Source organism: Chiloscyllium plagiosum, chromosome 10 (assembly GCF_004010195.1).
Source record: "Chiloscyllium plagiosum isolate BGI_BamShark_2017 chromosome 10, ASM401019v2, whole genome shotgun sequence".
NCBI classification, from domain to species: Eukaryota; Metazoa; Chordata; class Chondrichthyes; order Orectolobiformes; family Hemiscylliidae; genus Chiloscyllium; species Chiloscyllium plagiosum.
Window position 1 is genome coordinate 48,361,050 of NC_057719.1, and position 24,473 is coordinate 48,385,522.

Consider the following 24,473-nt stretch of genomic DNA (forward strand, 5'->3'; position numbering starts at 1 on the left):
ACTACCCCAGGTTATTGAGAAAGGAGCCTTGACCAAGATGTTTGGCTACTCGCCAGTCCTCTGGATCCTCTCCAGTGGCAAGAGAGGAAACAATGCTGTTCCTCTGTTCAATAAGGGAATTAGGGATCATCGAGGAAACTGTAGGACATTAAGCCTCACATCGGTGGTCAGGAAGCTATTGGGAGAGAATTCTTAGGATAGGATTTATGCACATTTGGAACAGCATGGCCGAATTAGGGACAGTCAGCATGGCTTTGTGCAGGACAGGTCATGTCTTACGAACTTCATTGAATTTTTCAAAGGTGATCGATAAGCGTAGAACAGTGGATGTTGTTTACATGGCTTTTAGTAAGGATTTTGATTGAAACCGGATTGATCATTTGGGGTGTTGGTAATGATAGAGTGGGGTATATTCTAGGCCACGAGGAGTACAGTTCAGCTGCTATTGATGGCCTACAGCACTTCATTAATGCTCAGCCTTGAGTTCACACATCATAGAACCCCTACAGTTTGGAAACATACCATTTAGCCCGAAAAGGCCACACCGACCCTCCGAAGAGTAACCCACCCAGACCCATTCGGACCCTATTGCTCTACATTTACCCCTGATTAATGCAACTAATCTACACATCCCTGAACACTATGGACAATTTAGCATAGCCATTTCACCTAACCTGCACATCTTTGGATTGTGGGAGGAAACCAGAGCACCCAGAGGAATTCCACGCAGACGTGGGGAAAATGTGCAAACTCCACACAGACAGTTGGCCAAGACCGTGTCGTCCATAGATGCTGGTAGATGTGGTCAAATTCTATCCCATTTAGCACAGTGATGGTGCCATACTATGCACAGTAGGGTTTTCTCAATGTCAAAATAGGACTTAATCTCCAAAGGACTGTCTGTTACTGATACTGTCATGGAAAGATGCATCTGCGTCAGACAGGTTAGTGAGGATGAGGTTAAGTACGTCTTTCACTCTTTTCTTTAATTCCCTCACCATCACCTTCTGAAACCAGTTATGACCTTTTATGGCAGTTTTGGAAGAAGAGTCATACTGGACTTGAAACAGTAACTCTGTTTCTCTCACAACAAAGGCTGCCAGACCTGGTGAGTTTCTCTAGCATTTTTTGCATTTATTTTATTAAGGATTGGTTTGTATTGATCATAGTGGACAGACAAACATGAATTTTGCAGATGAAGAAATGTGCATTTTATATATTTGAGAAGTGAGAATAATTAGTAGTTTGATTATCAACCTGCTGAATTATGTCATGAATGCTCCTTCCATAGCCAACAAGTTCTTGCACAGGGCTTGAATCATGAACTTCTAAATCAGAGTTAGGGGCATTACCAACTTGTCCCCAAGTCCTCTTAATGGCATACTAAAAGCTATGGGAAATATAAATCTGACTGTAGGGTTAGAGGATACAAATTCAAATAATTATCCATAAGTAGAATGCATGGAAAGAGTTAGTGGAAGTAAAAATGCTAAAATTAATTATGATGCAATTGGATAATTACAGTAGATGCCACACTGTGTGTCTTTCTCAATCAACTAAGATTGATCTTTGTTATCCATATTTATTAGAAAATAGAAAATGTATAGTTCTTGATGTTAACCCTGCCTACCAACTAATTACTGAATTAAACCACAAAATTCAATTTATGTATTATTTGCTATTTTCATCTTCCTGAATTTATAAAGAATCTGATACTCCCCATAGTTTCCATTTTTTCTATCCCTCCATGTCAAGTGAAGAGAATTTTCTTCACTCAAGAGATTTTGAATCTTTGGAACTCTCTACTTCAGAAATTATGCATGGTTGATGTTTGACTACTTTTCAGGATAAGATGTTCAGATTTATAGTCTTTCAGGGAATTGAGGGATAGAAGGTGCAGGCTGGAGAGTGGAGTTGAAGTAGAACATTAGTCATGGTCATATTGAATGGTGGAACAAGCTGCCATTTGGTCTACTCTGCTTATGTTTTTTGTTTCAGTTCCAAACTATTTTTGTTGAAATGAATTCCACTCTCCTTCATTTCTGTCAGTGAACTACTACCTTTGAACTAAGGTTTAGTTCAGTAAGCCAAGCAATGATTGAGTTTTCATGTATTCACTTTTGTTTTGACACAAAATTCCATGCTTGTATTTATGCGGTTACAAAAATATCTTTGTATAACTTTTACTGTTATATAAATTTATAAAAAGACCTTTATATAGTAGCTTCAGAATACTGCTTCTGATGAAATAAGTAACATAGAGGTGGAGAGCACTCTTTGCTAGAGTCTGCATTAATAATTGCATAACTGCTGAAACACTCAATGCAGATTAAAAAAGAAAGTGAAAATAGCATCATGGTTGCTAAGGCTGAAACAGAAGAAATTCTCCTAAGAAGAGAATATACGTAAACCCACCTATCTTTAGGATATTAAAAAACAACAATGACGCAACCAAAATAATCAAGTGGACATTAACATTGCTGTGGCTGACAGTTACAATAGTGAAAGGAAACCTCTTGTTCAGTCTGCCTCTTGCAATTACCACCCCACCCGCCATCTGTAACCTGCTTTGTAAGGCTCTCCTATTATTAGTTTGTATTATGTAGGTTGAATCATACACACTGTATGCTCAATTTCATACCTATAAACAGTACTTATTTTAAAGATGAACTTGATAACTGACCTGCTTGACTATAATTATTTACCAATTTGTTTTAACTATTTACAGTTTTACTGCTGATTCACTTAAACTGAAGTTTTTCATTCTTTTCTTTAATGTTCCTTCCTGATACGGCACATATCCTTTATTCTTCACCACATTCTGTTATATGTTCTCTTTAACATACACATTTGGCAACCAAGGGAATAGAATATTAAAACTGTTGACAGGTATCTTCAAGAAACCAAGTCCATGAGAGATACCCTTTTGATTTCCCTCTTTTCAGGAGAAATGTCAAACATTTCTTAGCACTCCTTGTGAAGAGTAGCTGAGGAATGGAACTCAATAGTGTGAGAAGTAAAATTATTCCATGGCACCAGAAATTGGTGATCTAACATATGGCACTATGCTGCTGCTTAAAAGCTGCATAACTATTTCCATATTTAAACATGTTGCTGACTTTTTTTTTCTCCAGTGTGGGAACAGGAGTATAAACTATTGACACTACTCAGGTCTCCTCTGCCATTCATTTACATCTTGGCTGACCAGTTGTTTATCATAATTTTCCTATCTTTGTTGCATGTTGCTTGATATCCTTACCTGGAAATGTTGAGGTGGCTCTCAGCCATCTCTTGGGCTCATCCCTTTCCCACTCAAGTTTGTGAAACCCATCCAGTTTCTGTCTGTCGTGTCAGAGCAATCTAGAAAAAGGAGATAAAACATGATGGGTATTAATTTGATGTCATTTTTCTTATTTGTCTCCATATTTTAAAATACAAAGGAGAACACAAACATGTTTCCTATTTAAAATTAGGTACAAACACATTAAAATTTTCTCTTGTTCTCCCTGTATCAAATTAAGGAAGTGAACATGGATAGTAATTTTGGAGTTCTACCAGTTCTTCATGTGGACGCATGTGTTACAAAGGCCCAACAATGCCTCTTCTTCCTCAGGCAGCTGAGGAAATTTGGCATGATGGCATATACCCTTGCCAACTTTTATAGGTGCGCCATCAAGAGCATTCTGTCTGGATGTATCACTGCCTGGTATTCAAGATTGGAGACGGTTACAGAGAGTGGTTAACTCGGCCTGGACAATCACAAAGGCCAACCTCCCATCTATAGAATCCATGTACCAGGTCCGCTGTCAATGGAAGGCCACCAGCATTCTCAAAGATCCATTCCACCCTGGCAATGTTTTTCTACAACCTTTACCATCGGGGAGGAGGTACAGAAGCCTGAACACATGCACCAGCTGGTTTCGAAACAGTTTCTACCCCACTGTTGTTAGAATACTGAATGGACCCACAAACTCTTAACATTCGCTTGGACTTGTGTTTTGTTTTTGTCGCTGTTTACCTATTATTTACTTATCTATGCTACTTAATTATGTGATCTGCCTGCATTGCTCGCAAGATAAAGCTTTTCACTGTGCCTCGGTACATGTGACAATAAATTCAATTCAATTCAGTTCAATGGAAAAACAGCAAACTGTAGTGATTTGAAAGAAAAATGAAGAGAAAGACTAGATAAAGTTGGTATTTTACAGTTAAGGAGGAATAGAAAAGAATGAGTTACATAATAACTATAATCAGGCATAAGATTAGTTAGAAAGAAGAGCATGGAAGTGAACATCTGGTAACCCAGGATGCCAGAAATCAGTTTTTATTAGCAGATCAAGCTAAAAATATTCAAGTTACATACTATCATTGTTTCCATCTTTTATAAAAAATACTTCCTAATTCATCACTTTTGAAAAATATACATTTAGTTGCTCTCACATATTTCTTTTACAGTGGATGGGGCCCCTGTAGTCTCTTAGAATTCAATCAGCGCTGATCTGGAATTGTCACCTTGAACAAATACCACAGAAGAGCATGTTGATTTTCTCTAATTTATTTAATTGCTTTCTTTTCTGAGAAAACATTTCAGGCTTTCTCAGTACTTCACTCATATTAAATGTAACACATAGAGATTCACTGAATGTAATATTCCTCTATGCAAATTGACTAGATTTCACCACCTAAATTCCAATATTTTGAAGCGTAGGATTAGAAAACTACAAATTACAATAATAAGGAATAGATGAAACTATAGGTTTCAGATCAAACTCAAGGTCTAGAATTTGCAGAACAGTTGAGAAAGTGAGTTACGGAAAGTAAGCAAACAACTGCAGTCAGGTGAAAATAGCGTTCCACTGAAGCATTTTATTTTCTCAATCAAAAAAGTTATTCAAGAAAAACTTGCATTTCTATAACATTTTTTGTGACCTCAGGGCATCTTAAAGTGATTTAAAGCCACCATTTAATTGCTACTGAAATGTAGGAAATATGGCAGACAAAAGTGGCACGGTGGTACAGTGGTTAGCACTGCTGCCTCACAGCGCCAAAGACCTGGGTTCAATTCCCACCTCAGGCAACTGTGTGGAATTTGCACATTCTCTCCGTGTCTGTGTGGGTTTCCTCTGGGTGCATCGGTTTCCTCCCACAGTCCAAAAATGTGCAGGTTAGGTGAATTGGCCATGCTAAATTGCCTGTAATGTTAGGTGAAGGGGTAAATGTAGGGGAATGGGTCTGGGTGGGTTGCGCTTCGGTGGGTCAGTATGGACTTGTTGGGCCTGTTTCCACAGTAAGTAATCTAATAAAATTACTTCTATTGACCATAAAACTTAAGAACGAGTTCATGGAATACAAAAGAAAAATCTGTATTAAATGAAATATGGAAAAGTTATGAAGGTTATGACAGACTAAAGCTATTCATGATACATTATCTGGAACATATTCAAGATTCTCATTGTGTCCAGACAGGAAAATTATGTCTTTAAAATTTGAACCTTGTAGAGGAATATGCCATGAGTAATATTACCTATATTGCTGTTTACATCATCCTTTTTTATTCTTTCATAGGATGTGGGCATTTGCTGGCAAAGCCAGCATTTGTTGTCCATGCCTGATTAGCCTTGAACCAACTCTTACATTGCCACAATGAACCAAACTGCAAATTGGAGGAACAACGCATCATCTTCCTCCTGGGCAGCCTACAGTCCGGAGGACTCAACATTGAGTTCTCCAATTTCAAATAAGTTCCTTCCCTTCCCCCAACTCCCTTCCCAACCCCTCCCGCTCCCTTCCACTTCTCCCAGCCACCTACCGGATTCATTTCTCCCGTTGAACAACCAGGTTGGACCCTCTGCCTGCCTTCACCTATCCCCACTTCACAACCCCGCCCCAGCCATCCCCTTTATGAGCAGTTCCCCTTACACCCACCCTAGTCCTGAAGAAGGATTACACCTGAAACGTCAACTTCTCCATCTCCTGTTGGTGCCTGGCTTGCTGTGTTCTTCCAGCCTCCTGCTTTCTCTGCTAGACCATTGCAGCAAGCAGCTTAGAGTCAAACACATTGCTGTGGGTCAGGGATTACATGTAGGCCATTGCACGTCGGAAACAGATTCCCTTTCCTAAATGTCATTAATGAATGAGATGGGTTTTTATTAAATGATTGTTTCGTGTTCATCTTTTCTGGTACAAGCTTTATGTTTTGAGATTTATTAGTTGAATTTAAATTCTACCAACTAAGTATCTCGAATATGACTAGTTCAAATTATCATTATGTCACCATCTCAATGTCCCGTTATCAATGGCAGCAAAACGTTAGAATTTGAAACACAAAAGTCAACAATTATGAATGAATATAGCACACTGTGCAAGGAACACTGTGCAAGGGTTTCTGTCTGAACCATGTGAGGAATAGGCAAGGGTTACCATTGCTTGGACAAGGATAGCTAAAGAGGAAAGACCAAAGGAAAGGTGAAAAGAAGATAAAACATAGTGAATTTAAATGTTATTAGCCTGACTGGGAGAAGTAGTGGAGTAATTGACATGATTGTGAGAAATGGGATACAAATCACACAGTTCTGGAAACAAAGTAAAATGGCAGCAAAATAAGAGATATTGGTAGTGGAATTAACCTATACTACCAGAGACAAGATGGTAAATTAAATGATGTTAGATTAGCACTAAGTGAGAAAATAAAGGACAAAGTGTCAGAGTGGACAGAATCAAAAACAGAATCATTAAATTAAAGGTAGAAATAAAGGATGAAATAGGATGGATGTGGAAAGAAAAGAATTCTGGGAACATATGGACAGTCCAATTTAAACAGTAACAAGCAATGAAAGACTAATGGCAGGAGGAAACCTGAATGGACATATAGGGAGAGAAAGAGAGGGATATAAGTTTATTCATGATGGACAGGGTTTTAAAGAAGCAAATGAAGAAGGAGCCATGATCATTTTTGGAAGATAATTACTTGGTACCAAAAATATAGAAACCACCTTAGAACCTACAAAAATAGTCGTGGAGAAACACAGCTGGATTACATCATGGTTAGAACATTCAAAGGACTATAAAGTCTTTCCAAGGGAGGTACTGACCACCTAACATAGAATGCTTATTGCAAAGTAAAGAAATTACAGTTGAGAGGGAGGTAGTATTTTGCAGTTTTAACAGACATAAAATTAAATAAGTCCCCAGGTCTGGATGGGAAGTATCCCCTAAATGCTGTGGGATGAAACGGATAAGATTGCAGGCATTGCAGATCAGTGCAATTCTCAAGGCAATAGAGGAAAAGCACTTTAGTACCAATTTGTAAAGATCAGGAAAATGATCGAAATTGCAAGAATTAAACTCCTATTAAATATTTTCAAGTTGTGGGAGATAGTCGTGGACCAGAGATTGAGAGAAAAAAAAGAGATATCCATGAAGATAAGTTTGGATTCATACCCAGAAGAAGGACTACTGATGCTATTTTTGTTTTGAGACAATTGATGGACCAATATCAGGAAGACCAATACAACATGAAGATTGTGTTAATTAATCTAGTGAATGCTTGTGACTATATGCCTAATGTGAAATTCTAGATATGTTTTGGAATTCATGGAGTTGCTGAGAAGTATATATGATGATTACAGGATATGTATAAGGTGTGCCAGAAAACAGTAAGGAGCAGCATAGGTGAGAGTGAGACTTTCAAAGTGTGAATACACCAAGGATTGGCATGAGGTGCATCTGTTCTTGATTGTAATGCATATTTAAACTGAGCAGTTGAAATAGAAAATGCCATAGGTCAATAATGCTTATAGATGATGTTGAGCTATGTGGTGGAGATGATGAGAATATGACTGAGCACTTGGAGAAAAGCCCAGGAAGACAATGGTTTGAAATCATGATCCCAAAGCTCCAATATATGACTGTCATTTTGAGCCTAGAAAAAAGGAGCAGAATGAGAGTGTAAAGATTATGGGAGAAAGTAAATAGATACAAATTATTGGTGTTAGAAGTGACACAAGGTGGAAGTATTGTGATAAAAGATGTGTGGGATTGATTACTTTTGTGAAGGGCTTAAAAAAAGCCATTCTGCAACTGTACCTAAGTTAGTGTTAGAGAGCATGTTTTAATATACTCCATCATATGTTTATAAAAGATAGTTTGTTTATACAATGGAATTTAGGGGAGAGAGAGCAAACATTGAAAGACATTATCTTGCCTTTTGTTTGGAATAATCAAGAATTGGTTTTAGCTTAGAAAAACCTAGACACTGAAAGCTTTTCGGGCGGTTTCAGAAGAAAATTGAGGTGGAATGCAAATATACCATTTGAAAAGGATAAGATTGCAGGCGTTGCAGTTCAGTGCAATTCTCAAGGCCATAGAGGAAAAGCACTTTAGTACCAATTTGTAAAGATCAGGAAAATGATTGAAATTGCAAGAATTAAACTCCTCTCAAATATTTTCAAGATGTGGGAGATAATCGTGGACCAGAGATTTAAATGGAAACTTCAAAGAAAGCTCAGATACAGCAGTGATCATAAGAGTATGCAAATTGGAATTCAGCAATGGATTGTATCTGGCTAATGTAATTGTAAGTAGTGCAGTAGAATGAAATGTTATAGAAATCACAGAAACTAAAAGTAAAAATCTACAAGACAATTGTCACATCAACTTTGCTACATATCAATTTGGCCAACATCAAGAAGAGGGGAACAATGACTGGATACTAATGAGATGTGAATGCTAAGATAGATATATGGATTTAAGAGGACAGAGAAAATCAAGAACCAACACATCAAGATTTTATGAGCATTGAAGAAGGTTGCCAAGGAGAGATTGAAATTGTGTGGTTGGAAAGAGAGAGAGAGAGAGAGAGAGAGGAAATGTGATAGGACTAGTGATGGAGAGTGGACTGCTAGGAGAAAGGAGAAGTGAAAGGTTTAAAGCCAGATAGAAAGATGAGGTGGTAAGATAATTAAGCAGGAGGATTGAAAGGGGAATGGTGACTCACTGGAGAACAGAGATCAGGCAGCATTGTGGGGACACCAAACAAAACTAGAAAAGCCAAAAGAAATAATCAGCTAACTTAATTTTATTCACTGAGAATTAAAAGAATTAATGCATTATGAACTTTAGGCATATCTCATGATTATAAGTAGGATTATTGTCATATCGTCACTCACTATCTGTATATTGCTGGGGCAGAAGCTTTTAGGATGTATTTGAAGATTGTTCTGTGGGAGCTCACAAAGCTAACTGGGGATAACAAATGTATCCTAGATCATTAGTAGTCTGAAAATTTATAAACATTGAAATCCTGTTTACCCTATACTTGCTGCCATGCTGTGTCTTTAAACATAATAAATTGCCAGATTCCTGTAAATTTGCAGAAGACCTGATTGCAACTGGTATTAAGGATTATCCATTGCAGCCTAGAACGACAATTTCCCGTGTGTTGATGAGCTCTGAAGTGGCAGTGAGAACAATGCAGGCTTGTTTGCCATCATGAAGTTGATGACAGAGCTGCCTTCCTATCGCTTTGGCAAAGTCCCCTGCACGTATACACATCTCCTTAGTGAGATCCTCATGTGAACTGTGTTGCCTCTATATTTAAAATGTTTGTGGAGGGGAAAGTGTAATATCTGATATAAACCACCTTACTTAAATCGTGCTTGGTTCTTCTGTGCTCTCGAGTTCCCCTATAACAATAATGATGGGTAGATGGGTATGCTGATTGGGAATGTTAATCTTGTCCTTACAGTGGAAGGTGACTGAATATCTGCCAGTCATGTGAACTAGTAGAAGCAGAGTGAAGCCAATACAAGGCAGAATCGAGAAACAATGGCTAAAAAAGAATATTCCACATTTTTTTCTGTCAGAGGCACTTTGATTTCACCTGTCTAAGCTGGCCCTAACTTTCCCTGAGTGAGTGTATTGTAAGTATAAAAGCAGGAAATACTGAGCTACAGCATTAATAGTTCTTAATCGCATATTTAAATATGGAAATATAGGACTCAGTGGGCAGTTTACAAGATGAGGCAAAAAGAATGATGAATGTACAAAAGCAGTTTTCAGTTTGAAAACAATAAACATTAATTTTGCCTGATTTCTTTCCCACAAAGTGTATTTCCATTCATTATGCAAAGGAATTGCACTGAAAGTAATGAGGCAGTATAACCCCAAATTGCACAATACTGAAGTCATCAAGGTCTCAGCTGAAAATGTGTTGCTGGAAAAGCGCAGCAGGTCAGGCAGCATCCAGGGAACAGGAGAATCGACGTTTCGGGCATAAGCCCTTCTTCAGGGCTTCCTGAAGAGATTCCTGAAGAAGGGCTTATGCCCGAAACGTCGATTCTCCTGTTCCCTGGATGCTGCCTGACCTGCTGCGCTTTTCGAGCAACACATTTTCAGCTCTGATCTCCAGCATCTGCAGTCCTCACTTTCTCCTCATCAAGGTCTCAGTAAACCTTAAGCCTGTGTGCCTCAAAATCATGGTAGTAAATAGTACAAGTCTAGAGCATGAAGCTAGAATAAATTCTACATGGCTTCTATGATAGAAATGTTTCATTTTTTTCTCCAAATGTTGATACTTATTTGCACTTTCAGTCAGCTCATGAAATCCTTTATTATTCTCCTCAAGAAACGGTCAGGATCTTTCAGCGTTATAACAAAAAATTCACTCATCTTCTATATGACAACATTTCAAATGCCTGTTCAGAAAAATAAAATGATTTGTGACAGAATGAAGATATTCTATTCAGTTATGTACATAAAACACTGGAACTTACCTTGAAAAAACATGACAGACTGCAGGCTTGTTGACACAAACTTAGTCTAGGAAACAGTTGCTGTGCTGGAACAGCTAGGCTCGTGGTTAACTTCAAATTAGGGTTACAAACCTTATTTACATTAGATAGTTACACTGCAGATTCCTGATGGGTGTCCTCAAGTAGCTTGCTGGTAAAGAGGATTTTAATTTTGGGTAGCAGTGTTGCCAACAGCACCCTTCAGGTGAGTCAAGAGAAGTGATCAGGAGTGATGTGGTTAGCCATGTGTGAAAGCGGAGGCGAGAGTAATAGAAAGGGGAATGACTGGTGCCTCACAATGGCTAAAGGAAGACCATTCCTGCACGTTCTATCTTCAAATTCAATCCTGTGAATTTTTAAAAATGCCGTTTTAGTGGCAAACTTCAGTGGGTGCTTTGGGGACTGCTTTAGGCTGCAATAAATACATCCAACTTTTCTTGCCATGTCATTCATTGGCAGATCTACAGGGCTTAATTCCTGTTGCAATCGTAATAACGCTTTGATAATCCTGTCAGCATGGTGATGGAAAATATTTTGTTATATTGTCTGTATTTTGATGAATACATATAATGTTAGATTATGAAGACTTATTGAAATGTTTGTTTAGTTATATGTTTAATATATTTGTCCATTCTCTGACTAGATACATGATGTTGCTAATAATACTTTATACAAGTCAAATTGTATATACTTCAAGTAATTCTAAGGAAGGGTCACTGGACCCAAAATGTTAACTCTGATTTTGCCAGACCTGGTGAGCTTTTCCAACAATTTTAGTTTTTGTTTATGGAATGCTGATGTTTTGGTGCTTGGCACAGTACCTTGAATTTCTAGGCCATGAATGCTCAAAATGTCACTTTCAAATCTTTCAGTATTAGTACAGAAATTACGAGCCTTGATTTGTCCTGGCAGGAAAATGACGCAAAACTCACAGTATGCATAAAGCCTACTCTCCCAAGTTGCTCTAAGCAGCCATATATTGTAGAAGAATGCTCTTGGTAAGATATTCCAGCAATTCAGTATCATTGCTCCACTGACCTATCATTTTGGGGATGTGTGTTACTTCTATCTTACCTGTGCTTGTCCTTGCTAATTGGAAATGTGTTAGTAAAACTTTTAAAACAGTTAAAACATCAGTGCTCCTCCGATGAGGTTTGTAATCAGTCACTTTAGGCATGAACGTGTCTGCATTCTCCATAGTTTAAACCAGTGATCTCTGAGTTTTTTTTACATTAGTATGTTCTCATATTCTAGACAAAAATCACTACATTTTTTTAGACAAGTCAAACTATATATCCTTCAAGCAATTTTAGAATATGATCTGTGCAGTAGATTTCATATCTTTATTTTGGCAGAAACCTTAAAAGCACCACATATAATGATAAATGGCTTTTCATTCTGTCCAGTACATTTCCATCTTTAAAGACCAGATTGATTGTCAGAATTCCATTTTATTGTGACCCTTATAACCTGACAAATAATGCCAAAATAAAATGTCTTGCTAACAAATTCTAGCAAGCATTGGTCTTTGTAATGTTTGCCTAGTTGCAAAGCATATTAAAGCTAATGGAGTGTGTTGAGAAACTATCACCTTTCTGAAATGCTGAGACAGCAGTTAAGGAGCATATTATGTTTTTCTTTGGAAGAAAAGTGATTAATTTCTGTGAGTTATCTCTAGTGCAAATAGAATTCAACTTAGCAAGGAGTTGGTTTTGTTATGTAGGTGCTGTTAATTACAAGATCGTTTTGCTAAGAATCCTATTAACTAAATTTTTGGTAATACAAGGTGCTGTGATGGGAAATATGTTGTTGTATTGCTTGCATTTTGGTGAAAAGATATGATGATATATTATTAAGACTTGTTGAAATATTTATTTAGTTATGTTTAATATATTTGTCCATCATCTGACTAGCTGCATGATGTTGCTAATAATATTTTAGACAATTCAAAGTACATATCTTTCAAGTAGGACTGAAATATTAAATAGCTTTTTTATGTCTGACCATAATTATAATCTCTCACCCTCTCCCACCCTCTTCAATAGGGAATGAAAACAAGCAACTTTACTCCAATCCTGGCCACTAATTATAGAAAGGTAGACAAGCAGGAGGCTGGAAGAACACAGCAAGCCAAGCAGCATCAGGAGATGAAGAAGTTGACATTTCGGGTGTAACGTTTCTTCAGTCCTGAAGAAGAGTTTTACCCAAAACGTTGACTTCTCCACCTCCTAATGCTGCCTGGCTTGTTGTGTTCTTCCAGGCTCTTGTTTGCCTACCTTGGATTCCAGCATCTACAGTTTTTTTTTGTCTCTAACTACTTATAGAAAGGCTCAGAAAAGGCTCAGATAAATTTAAAAACATTTTCCTGCTTTTAAGATCCTTGTGAGGTAGAATGAGCAGAAATACCACTTTCTGCCAGTAATTCTTGGTCCTTCTTGCTGATGGGAAGTCAGTCTGGCCAGGTGTTGCCTCAGAGTCTGCGTTACAATGAAACTGTATCATTAAATTCAGACAGGCCTCCACATTCCCAGTGTTCATTGGTTCTTTGCCCATATTTGGGCTCCCTCACCCTGCCCTCCCATTAATATCAGGGCCCATGTATTCTCCTCTAAGTTTTATTGATACAAATGCTTCCAACAAGGCAATGGCCCAGTGGTATTATTGCTGGACTATTAATCCAGAGATACAGATAATATTCTGGGGACCTCGGTTGAAATCCTATAGTGGGATTTGAATTCAATAAAAATCTGGAATAAAGAGTTTAATTATGACCATGAAACCATTGTCAATTGTCAGGAAAAAAACCTACCTGATTCATTAATGTCCTTTAGGGAAGGAAATCTATTATCCTTACCTGGTCTGGTCTGCATGTGACTCCCGACCCGAAGCAATGTGTTTGACTCTTAATTGCCCAATGGGCAGTTAGGGATGGGTAATAAATACTTGCCCAGCCAATGACACCTACATCCTGTGGATTAAAAAAAACATTTTTTTTAATATTGGTATATTTTTTAAATTATATGTTTGTAATCATGACTGCATTAACACAATATACTGTATGTGACTGTCTTTAATCACAGATGTCCACAAAAGTAGTCAATTTGCTTGATTCATGCACAATTTACATTACTTCAGTTAAATATTTCTGTACGTGAACGGTTAAAACAAATGCAGCTAAATATAGCAGGGAGTTGTGTTGACCCTGGTGGCCCAGTTTCTGACTGGTATGGTGCTGGATGGTGTTCGTGGCTTCAGTGGCTCTGTGTCTGGAGGACATTGCGCCACTGTTAATAGATCGTAGAATCGCTACAATGAGGGCTTTTTGGCCCAACAAGTCCACACTGACCCTCTGAAGAGTCACCCACCCAGATCCATTCCCCTACCCTATTAATCTACATTTACCCCCAACTAATGCATGTAACCTACAAATCCCTGAACACTGCGGGCAATTTAGCATGGCCAATTCACCTAACCTGCACATCTTTGGATTGCGGTAGGAAACCGAACATCCAGAGGAAACCCATGAAGACACAGGAGAATTTGCAAACTCCACACAGCCAGTCACCTGCGGTTGGAATCGAACTCAGGTCTCTGGCTTTCTGAAGCAGAAGTGCTAACCACTGAGCTACCACGCATTTGACTCAATAGAAGTCTAGGCAGGGAAGTGGTCATCCCTGTGGGCCCCTATGGGCCAAAAGGAAGCATCCTTAGCAACTTGGGAACATGGAACCTGAAACGCTGAGTATGTGCTGAAGAATGATGTGGAGCCTGAGGTGCAGTGTGGGCCCAGAAGCCACAATGGAACGAGAGAAAGAGAGAATCAGCAAGCCGAATTCACGCATACATCTGCTAGAAATCTCAGTGGATGACTTGGAGAGAACCTATGTACCAAGAAAAAGTTATCCTATCTTGCCTAGTAGGCAAGGTAACTTGCTTCATGTAGATGAGAGGGATTAGCAATAGGAGTTCCAGTAAGTGTTGTTTTTGCTGGATGCAAAATTTTCCGACAATCAACTAACCCCATTAGTCTACTCCCGATCATCTGTAAAATAGTGGAATGTGTCATCAACAGTGCTATCAAGTAACACCTGCTTACCAACAACTTTCTCACTGACGTTTAGTTTTGGTTCTGCCAGGGCCACTCAGCTTCCGAACTCATTACAGCTGTGGTTCAAACATGGACAAAAGAGGTAAATTTGAGATGTGCGGTGAGATTAACTGCCTTTGACATCAAGGCCACATTTGACCAAGTGTGGCATCAAAGAGCCCTCGCAAAAATGGAATCAATGGGGAATCAGGGGAAAACTCTCTGCTGGTTGGAGTCATACTTCACATATAGGAAGGTGGTTGTAGATGTTGGAGGTCAGTCATCTCAGCTCCATGAAATCACTGCAGGAGTTCCTGAGATTATTGCTCAGCATCTTCAGCTGTTTCATCAATGACTTCTCCTCCATCAAAAGGTCAGATGTGGTGATGTTCACCTATGTTTGCACAATGTCCAGCATCATTCATGGTTCCTTGGATACTAAGCAGTCCATGTTTCAATGCAACAAGATCTAGACAATCTCCAAGCTTGGGGTGACAAGTGGCAAGTAACATTTGTGCAGCACAAATGCCAGGCAATGACCATCTCAATAAGAGACAATCTAACCATCATCCCTTGACATTCAATGGTGTTACCATCACTGAATCCCCCATTATCAATGTCCTTGGGGATTACCATTAACCAGAAGCTTGACTGAACACACCATATAAATACAGTGGCTAGAAGGGCAGGTCAGAGGCTAAGAATACTGCAGCAAGTAACTCACCTCCTGACTCCCCAAAGTCTGTCCACCATTTACAAAGTACAAGTATACTGGAGTATTCCCTACTTGGATGAGTGCAGCTCCAATAACACTCAAGTAGCCTGACATTATCCAGGTCAAAGCAGCCCACTTGACTGGCATCAAATGCACGAGCATCTACTTTCAACAATGCTCTGTCGCAGCAATGTGTGCTATCTATAAGATGCATTGCAGACATTTGAAAAGATCTTTAGACAACCTCTGAAATGCATGACTATATCCACCGAGATGGACAAGGGCAGCAGATACGTGGGAACACGACCTGTAAGTTCCAGTCACCATCCTGACTTGGAAACATATCATTGTTCTGTCACTGTCGCTGTGTCAAAATCCTGGCATACCCTCCCGAAGGGTATTGTGGAACTACATACAGCACATGTACAGCAACAGTTCTAAAAGGCAGCTCACCAGCACCTTTTCAAGCGCAAATATCTTATAGAGGTTTACAAAATTATGAGGGGCATGGATAGGATAAATAGACAAAGTCTTTTCCCTGGGGTTGGGGAGTCCAGAACTAGAGGGCATAGGTTTAGGGTGAGAGGGGAAAGATATAAAAGAGACCTAGGGGCAACTTTTTCACGCAGAGGGTGGTGCGTGTATGGAATGAGCTGCCAGAGGATGTGGTGGAGGCTGGTACAATTGCAACATTTAAGAGGCATTTGGATGGGTATATGAATAGGAAGGGTTTGGAGGGATATGGGCCGGGTGCTGGCAGGTGGGACTAGATTGGGTTGGGATATCAGGTCGGTGTGGACGGGTTGGACTGAAGGGTCTGTTTCCATGCTGTGTATCTCTATGACCCTATGACTCTAAATAGGGATGGGCAATAATTGCTGGCCTGCCAACAACACCCACATTCCATAAGTGAATAAAGGACTTCTGCTATTCTGATGACTTGAGACCAAGGGTTGACTTCTTAATGATTTTTAAGTATATTTCAAGCATTGGACCATGATTGTAAATAGTTTGTTTTTGAGTCAAGAGTTTTCATAAATGCACATAAAGGCTCAATCTTGGAGGAATGAAGGATCACTGTTTTAGTACTTACGTGCATTTTGGGTGCATGAATCCTGCATTACATTAAGAATGTAAACTTTCCTTATGACCAGAAGTGTGAGATTTTTTATATTTATCAATATTATTTTTAGAATTTGGGGTTGGTTACATTTCTTAAAGGTTTAAAAATTAACCAGGTTAGACAGTACTATGGAACACTGCCCTCATCCAGCATAGGCCAGAGAGCAAGGACCCTCTGGAATATTAATGGAAGATTACTTTTACAGGAGTGGTTTACAACATATGGGGTAAACATTGAAAGCCAACAGCTTGTTTCTCATCAGGCTAATCTTAGGAAATCCAGATATTGAAAGGGCAGTTTGGAGGAGACCCGACTAGCGTCAGAAGCAAACATAGTTTCTCTCTTAGAAAGAAATATAGGGGAGTTCAGAAAAAGCAAAGTTACCTCAGTGTAAAAGTTTAGTTTTTGAGACTTACAAGAAGTGTTTTGTTAGAAAGTTACCAGTTAGAAACTGCTGTCAGTTTTGTGAGGTTTCGTCTAAGAAGACTTCACAGTTCATGGACAGAACTGAAGAGAATTGGATACGTTGAATACAGGGATTTGATACTTGAGGGCTAATTTCTCTGGATTTGAGTCTTTGTAATGGATAAAATCAAGAACTGATGAAACATTGTTTTGCTGTGTACTTTGAGTTTTCTAATTTCTGTATCTGGAGAGCTTTGTTTTGGTTTGGTCTTTTGTATAATAAACATCTATTGTTAAACAAACTCTGGAGTGAATAATCACCATGTTAACTAAAATTTACAAAGAAGAGTCTTATCATTTCGGTCTGGGATCTGACTTGTCCAAAAGTACCAACAGTTGAGATAATACCCTATTCAATAATAGAATTGGCTGAATAGCTGTTTGGTTTCGATTCCTGATGAAGGGCTTTTGCCCGAAACGTCAGTTTCGCTGCTCGTTGGATGCTGCCTGAACTGCTGTGCTCTTCCAGCACCACTGATCCAGAACCTACTTAGTTAACATGCTTAGTTAACATACTTAGTTAACACCTCTCACCCCAGAATTTAGTGAAGTGGTATGATTTTAAAGATTATTAAAGGTCATAACCCAAATGTTTAGTTGCAGCCAACCTTCCAGCAGACAGGCAGCTAAATGCATAAAAAGCTATTGCCATGGAAAACTAGAATAACCCTTGCAGAATATTACATCTCTGAAGATGTGGGTGCTAGGTGATAGGTAGATTTCTTGCATAGCTGACATACCTGGCATCATTCCACTGGTCTTCCCTTACACACAGGTAGGAAGATTTCAATTGGGAAACTTACTTATGTCACTTATTGTAAAAATACGTTTGTACATGCATTGCTACGGCAATTTTCATAATCACAGGACATCCTGAAGCAAATTGAATCTTTTTCAAGTGTAGTTAGTCACTGTTATAAAGCAGGAAATGGCACTAGGATAAGCAATTTGTATGACTTGTGCAAAAACACTTGACAGCCTAAATGCCAACTAAGTTAAAATTGGTGAAGAATTGCCAGTGTCATTAACTTTGTTTAATTATGAACTTTCCATGACCGCTGGAGTACATCTGATCACCCTAGATAACAATTTCAATATGAATGCATCCAATATCTGACAGAGTATATACGAGAACTGCAAGAAATTGTTGCAAAACTGAAATCACCCAGCTTCTTTTTTTTGAATTGAGCCATGACTTAGTTCGATTGTTGGAAATAAAATCTGGTGCTTTTCCTTTGAGGTAAGAATTAATCACTTTTCACTATCCAGTATCCATGAAAATACATGAACAAAATCCAAGCTTTAATGTTCTGGAAAGAATGCAATGGAGATAGAAAGTATAATGATTTCAATATTATAGAATATAGGATACACAATAGAGCATCATGAGCTTAGAAAGAGCAAAGGAATACTGATTACAGTTATATTGATAAAATAGAGGAAGCAAAAAAAATTGCATCAGAGAAAAAGATTCAATGTTACAAATGATGAAGAGATCATTCTCTAAGCAATGCACTTTGTATTTGTATCATATTGTACAGAAAGGAGAAATAAACTGCACAAATTTGGGAGCAGTATTCAAGCCGTAAATGAGTTTGAAATTCAATGGTAATTGTTTAGTGTGAAAGGAGGTACTGGACTTCACCTTGAGTTAAAAGAATAACAAGAGATGAATGATGCAAGGATTGGGAAAAAAAAACTTTAACTGTCTTTAGCAAAGACTTAAGTTATTTATTTTAAACTGGCAAATTTGGTCAGATACATTTTAAACATTCAGACACTGCTATGCTATTTGGAATTTTGAAATGTCTCACTTTAGAAAGTCCTGTTCTAAGATCAGTGGGGTCACCGCCTTTTTCAGTGACATTTATGCACGAGAGTCGTTCTGGATTTTTTTCTCATATATTCCCATTGTCATTTCAGTTTGTCTTTTAAAATAATAAGATAATTGGAAGGAAAGCTTTTGGGCTTTACAGTAAGATGACAGGTTGCAAAAGACTGAACTGCTGAAATCTGTAAAGAATACTGTTTAGTAATTCCTGCCTTGAAGATGTATAAAAACAAAACTCTGACTTAATATGATAAGAGTCAAAAAGTGTGGTGCTGGAAAAGCAGAGCAGCATCCAAGGAGTAGGAGAGTCAATATTTCCAGCATGAAGGGCTTCTGCTCGAAACGTTGATTCTCCTGCTCCTTGGATGCTGCCTGACCCACTGTGCTTTTCCAGCGCCACACCTTTTGACTCTGATCTCCAGCATCTGCAGTTCTCACTTTCTCTTTAATATGATAAGGATAATGTAATACAGCCATTTGCGCAATTCAAGTGAATCACAGTGAAATTTCAAAACAATAGTGATATTAAGATAAGTGCAGTTTTGCATCCCACTCTTTGTGCAAAAATGGCTAAGGTAAGCAGATATGTGTCCAGCGCTTATTTACAGTATAATGAAATACAGCATTCAACTTCAATGTTCTACATTGTCCAAAAAATAAATTTCTTGAAAGCACCCCAATTACACCATGTTTCAATGACATTGTTAAATAATAAGGCATGGCAAGACAATTTAGAGCCAATGTTTACCGATTGATGGCATCTACTAAAATGTCATGATTTCTTAGATCTTGTCATGTCTACCAGCAAACGATTATGGGAAACAGAGATCAGAAAGAGGCAGAATCAGAAATGTGCCATCTGTTGTGAATATGACTGCAGCTAGCATGCATCACTGATGCTGTGACAACAATTAGATATGTCAACTTTCCCCTCTAGTGTTGAACCAACCATGGAGATGTTACTGTGGAATGGCACAGAAGTCCAGCCCCATTGTACCCATGTCAAGCAAGAGTGGGATGCAAAACTGCATTTATCTTAATATCACTATTGTTTTGAAATTTCACTGTGATTTCACTTGAACCCCTATGAAACATTGAGTTGGATACTAAACTGTTTCACATTTACTTACAAATTTATTTGCAACTTTTCTTTTCGTCTATTTTCTCTTGCTTCCCTGCCCTCAATCCAGGAATTACAGTATAAAGAATACACTCTATTTGAGTTTGACTAGAACTCACTAACAACCATTTGGCAACAATTTGACATTTTAAACTAAAAACTTTGGTACTCCTTAATTCTCCCATAATCTTCCTCCTGCTTCTTTTAAAATTTAATAGCCAGTTGCCTCCTAATGATTACTTCCTGATTTTGTTTTCCTGTTTTCACCTTTACTGTTTTCAATATTTGTTTGAGTGCTAAAAAGGAAATTTAGATTTAGGTAAATTCGATTTGGTAAATTTCTTAGAAATGCTATACATTACAAAAAAACAATCGTTCAATATACTCGATGGGTAGCGTATGAGTCACAGAGATCGTGTCAGACTTTTATGACTGAATTAAGGGTCTCATGGTTTGGCAGCAACCGAACTTTTAAGCTTTCACTTCAAACACACATATATACATTATGTAATATTAATAAACCTTTCTTTAATCGAGCTCAATTTTGAATATATTTTTTATCCCCAATTATTTTTGTATTTCCAAAACGTTTTACAATATGGATTATTCAAATGATACTTATAAGAAGCCTAGTAATCTGTTGTGTATGGAAGATGTGTTTAGCAAGTACCAAAGCACCCTAACATAAAAGTTACATAAGGATGAACAGAGTTTCACGTACCACAGCTGTCACATTGTGCTTTCTGTGGCTTTACTGGCAGGCCTTTTTGGGGAGGGGGAGGGAGGAAAGAAAGACACTTTGGAACAGCGAAGTCATTGTTATCGCTGGATCTGGCAGTACCAGCATGGCCCCGGAACCGAGGTTCAATAGAGGAGACAGCTCAACACATTAAATGTATGCTTCCATTGACCAACAGCAACAAGCAGCAGGCGACAGTCAGCAGCAGGGTTGGGACAGAACGCCGACATCTGCCACGGCTCTCGGGCACAAATGAGTTTAGTAGGGGCTGCCTTTCTCTCGAATCGGAACGGATGGAAGTGACAGCTGCAGCCGCGCCCCTTGGCAGATTCCTGCTAATGAGTCGGGGGAACCAGGGCCTTCTGACCACATTTACATTCGCGGTTCGCGCTACTGTTCGTTATTTTAATTGACTCGTGGCGTAACTCGCGCTCCGAACCCCGGCCCTTTCCAGGCGCTCGCGTTTCACGCGGCGGCTCCGTCTGCTCTGTTTACATAACACCCTTATACTGGGAACCCAGCACAAAAATAGTTGGGGGGGGCAGCTGATGTACTGAATTATTTTTTTTCAAAATTTACATCGCTAGCCTGTGCATTTCTGAAGTAAAATCAGAGTAAACACTGTATTCGACATAATGTGCATGTTTTGGAGTTGAATAGTGATAGGAAAGATTTTCGCCTCTCTTATAGTGGCCACAGAGTTCCCTCCCGCGTGTGCAGTTATTGGTAGACTCCTCTCCCACCCCTCCCCCTCGCCAGCTGACTAATCTGATTGTTGACGGTTTTTTTTCTCTGGTTCTTTCTCGACGCAGCGAACACTCGGCTGTTTGGCAGTGAGAGACAGATTTTGAAGATCAGAAACTGGGGAAGACATCGGAGGAAGGGGAGTGGGGCGAAACAAATATACCCATCCACAACCAAATCAGTCCAAATAAATAAAAGGACGAAACTCATGGTGTGCTTGTGGATACAGTCATTCAGTACTGAGCGGTGAACGTCGGCGAGACGTAAACCGAGCGCCACTCATGTTTTCATCAAGTCAAGAAGATCACAGTGCGCCCACCAAGGATCCCGTGAAGTATGGAGAACTCATCGTCCTGGGGTGAGTAAAATGATCAGCACCACACCTTCAGCTGAAGGCAACGTTTCCGTCTCTGTCTCTGTAGATCCCAGTTTTGCTCTGAGGTGTTCTTGTTCCTTTGATTGCAGATCTCTCCCTCATTCTCTCTGCATTTGTCTCCCCCACCTCCTTTTGTATCTGCGTGTGTTCTCCCTCGCTCCATGGAAAGTACTAACTCTGAGCTATGCCTGCTCCGTTGTGTCCGTTCTGCCTGTTAGTACGCTTCGTCAACCGCTGAGCATGTCCTCTTTCTTCAGTGTTCCCTTTAAACTAACTTCTTATTGTTCTGTATTTGTCTTGACTTCTCTGCCTTTATTCTATAGACGTGTTTATTTCACTTTCTATGCACAAGGCCGCTTCACTTACCGATTTGTGTGCGCATTTCCCAATGCCTAAACTCCGCGCGTGCCCTTTTATCTTTGTGCAAATTGTTTGACTCTCTGAATGACCTTTTTCTGTATCTTTTCGTGTGAGTACCTCATTGTGATTTTCTCTGCAGCTGAACTGTTTTTTCTGATGCCGTGAGCGCTTGTGAGCTGGTCCCTATCGGATACATGCCTTTTCCCCTCCAACTCTCTCTCTTTGCGCCTTGCTGACGGCCCAGTGTTTCTTCTAATTTATCGCTTTTGAGCCTAGCTAGTTTATTCCCAGCACAGTATCCCCAGGATCGCTGTGCATCATTGCAGGGAACAATAGTTGCCACTCTCATTCTGGTCCTGCCATTTCCCTCACCCCCTGCCATCACTTATGCCCCATTCTTTGATTCAAACCTTATTTTTCATCTCTATTCTTACACTATACCAGGTTATCGTCCAACAGGTTTATTTGGAGGCGTTAGCTTTCAAACCACTGCTTCTTCAACCATACAACCACTTGATGAAGAAGCAGCGCTTCTGAAGCTAGTGCCTCCAAATAAACCTGTTGGACTATAACCTGATGTTGTGTAATTCTTAACTTTAGTCCACCACAGTCCAACTACAACTGATCCAAATTGTCCTTGCACTGACTGTCATGACTCACTATTTGCCATCTTCAAAATTTTTTTTGTTTCTTTATGGCCTTTTTATGCAGTGAATTTGTATCTACCTCTTATTTCAATGCCACTTTACCCATGATTGTGTTTGCTCCTTGAAGTCTAATATCTGCTTTTATCCTGGCCCATTTGCCAATAGCTTATTTTATGAAAAAAAACTTGAAAATATTGTCTTTTTTTGCATTAGTTTGGACATATTTAATATTAAATAAAATGAAAGTCCTTTTAAAAATTACAATTCAATTCATTTTGAGAAGCCAAAAATTTCTGGCTTCTCATTGCATTGAAAGACATTTTATTTAAGTAACTTACAAAAAATGAAAATTATGGTGATTTTTTTAAAAAGGTCTTCTGATTGCTCAGAATAATGTACTTCTGATATTTATGATATGATCGGACACAATAGTTATCAGAACAATCTCTTCATATTTCTAGGAGAGCAATTTATTTGTAATATTACAATGACCTGGATTTTCTAGTTCATGGTGAGGCATAGCATTTGTTGCTATCTTTCAAGAAAGCTGTTCACAAATCTGTACTGGTCTCTCTGCCATTGATTTTCTGTTGTGGTTCTGTTCGCCGAGCTGGGAATTTGTGTTGCAAACGTTTCGTCCCCTGTCTAGGTGACATCCTCAGTGCTTGGGAGCCTCCTATGAAGCGCTTCTGTGTTGTTTCCTCCGGCATTTATAGTGGTTTGTCTCTGCCGCTTCCGGTTGTCCGTTCCAGCTGTCCGCTACAGTGGCCGGTATATTGGGTCCAGGTCGATATGTTTCTTGATAGAATCTGTGGATGAGTGCCATGCCTCTAGAATTCCCTGGCTGTTCTCTATTTGGCTTGTCCTATAATAGTAGTGTTGTCCCAGTCGAACTCATGTTGCTTGTCATGTGTGTGTGTGGCTACTAAGGATAGCTGGTCGTGTCGTTTCGTGCCTAGTTGGTGTTCATGGATACAGATCATTAGCTGTCTTCCTGTTTGTCCTATGGAGTGTTTTGTGCAGTCCTTGCATGGGATTTTGTACACTACGTTGGGTTTGCTCATGCTGGGTATCGGGTCCTTTGTCCTGGTGAGTTGTTGTCTGAGAGTGGCTGTTGGTTTGTGTGCTGTTTTGAGTCCTAGTGGTCGCAGTAGTCTGGCTGTAAGTTCAGAAATGTCAGACTACTACGACCACTAGGACTCATAACAGCACACAAACCAACAGCCACTCTCAGACAATAAATCACCAGGACAAAGGACCCGATACCCAGCATGAGCAAAACCAACGTAGTGTACAAAATGCTGAAAATGTGTTGCTGGAAAAGCGCAGCAGGTCAGACAGCATCCAAGGAACAGGAGAATCGACGTTTCGGGCATAAGCCCTTCTTCAGGTATGAGGAAAGTGTGTCCAGCAGGCTAAGATAAAAGGTAGGGAGGAGGGACTTGAGGGAGGGGCGTTGGAATTGCGATAGGTGGA

The 24,473-nt window shown here is 39.3% G+C and overlaps 1 protein-coding gene across 2 annotated transcripts in view; it reads left to right on the forward strand.

Moving 5' to 3' along the window:
• The window catches only part of LOC122553627 (E3 ubiquitin-protein ligase pellino homolog 2), a 247,120-nt gene that overhangs the window by 77,612 nt on the left and 145,035 nt on the right, over window positions 1-24,473 (forward strand). For both annotated transcript variants that reach the window (XM_043697730.1, XM_043697729.1), the window contains exon 2: window positions 21,683-21,972. In XM_043697730.1, coding sequence (XP_043553665.1) covers window positions 21,896-21,972 — 77 coding nt within the window. In that variant the 5' untranslated portion in view covers window positions 21,683-21,895. The remainder of the gene's footprint in view (window positions 1-21,682; window positions 21,973-24,473) is intronic.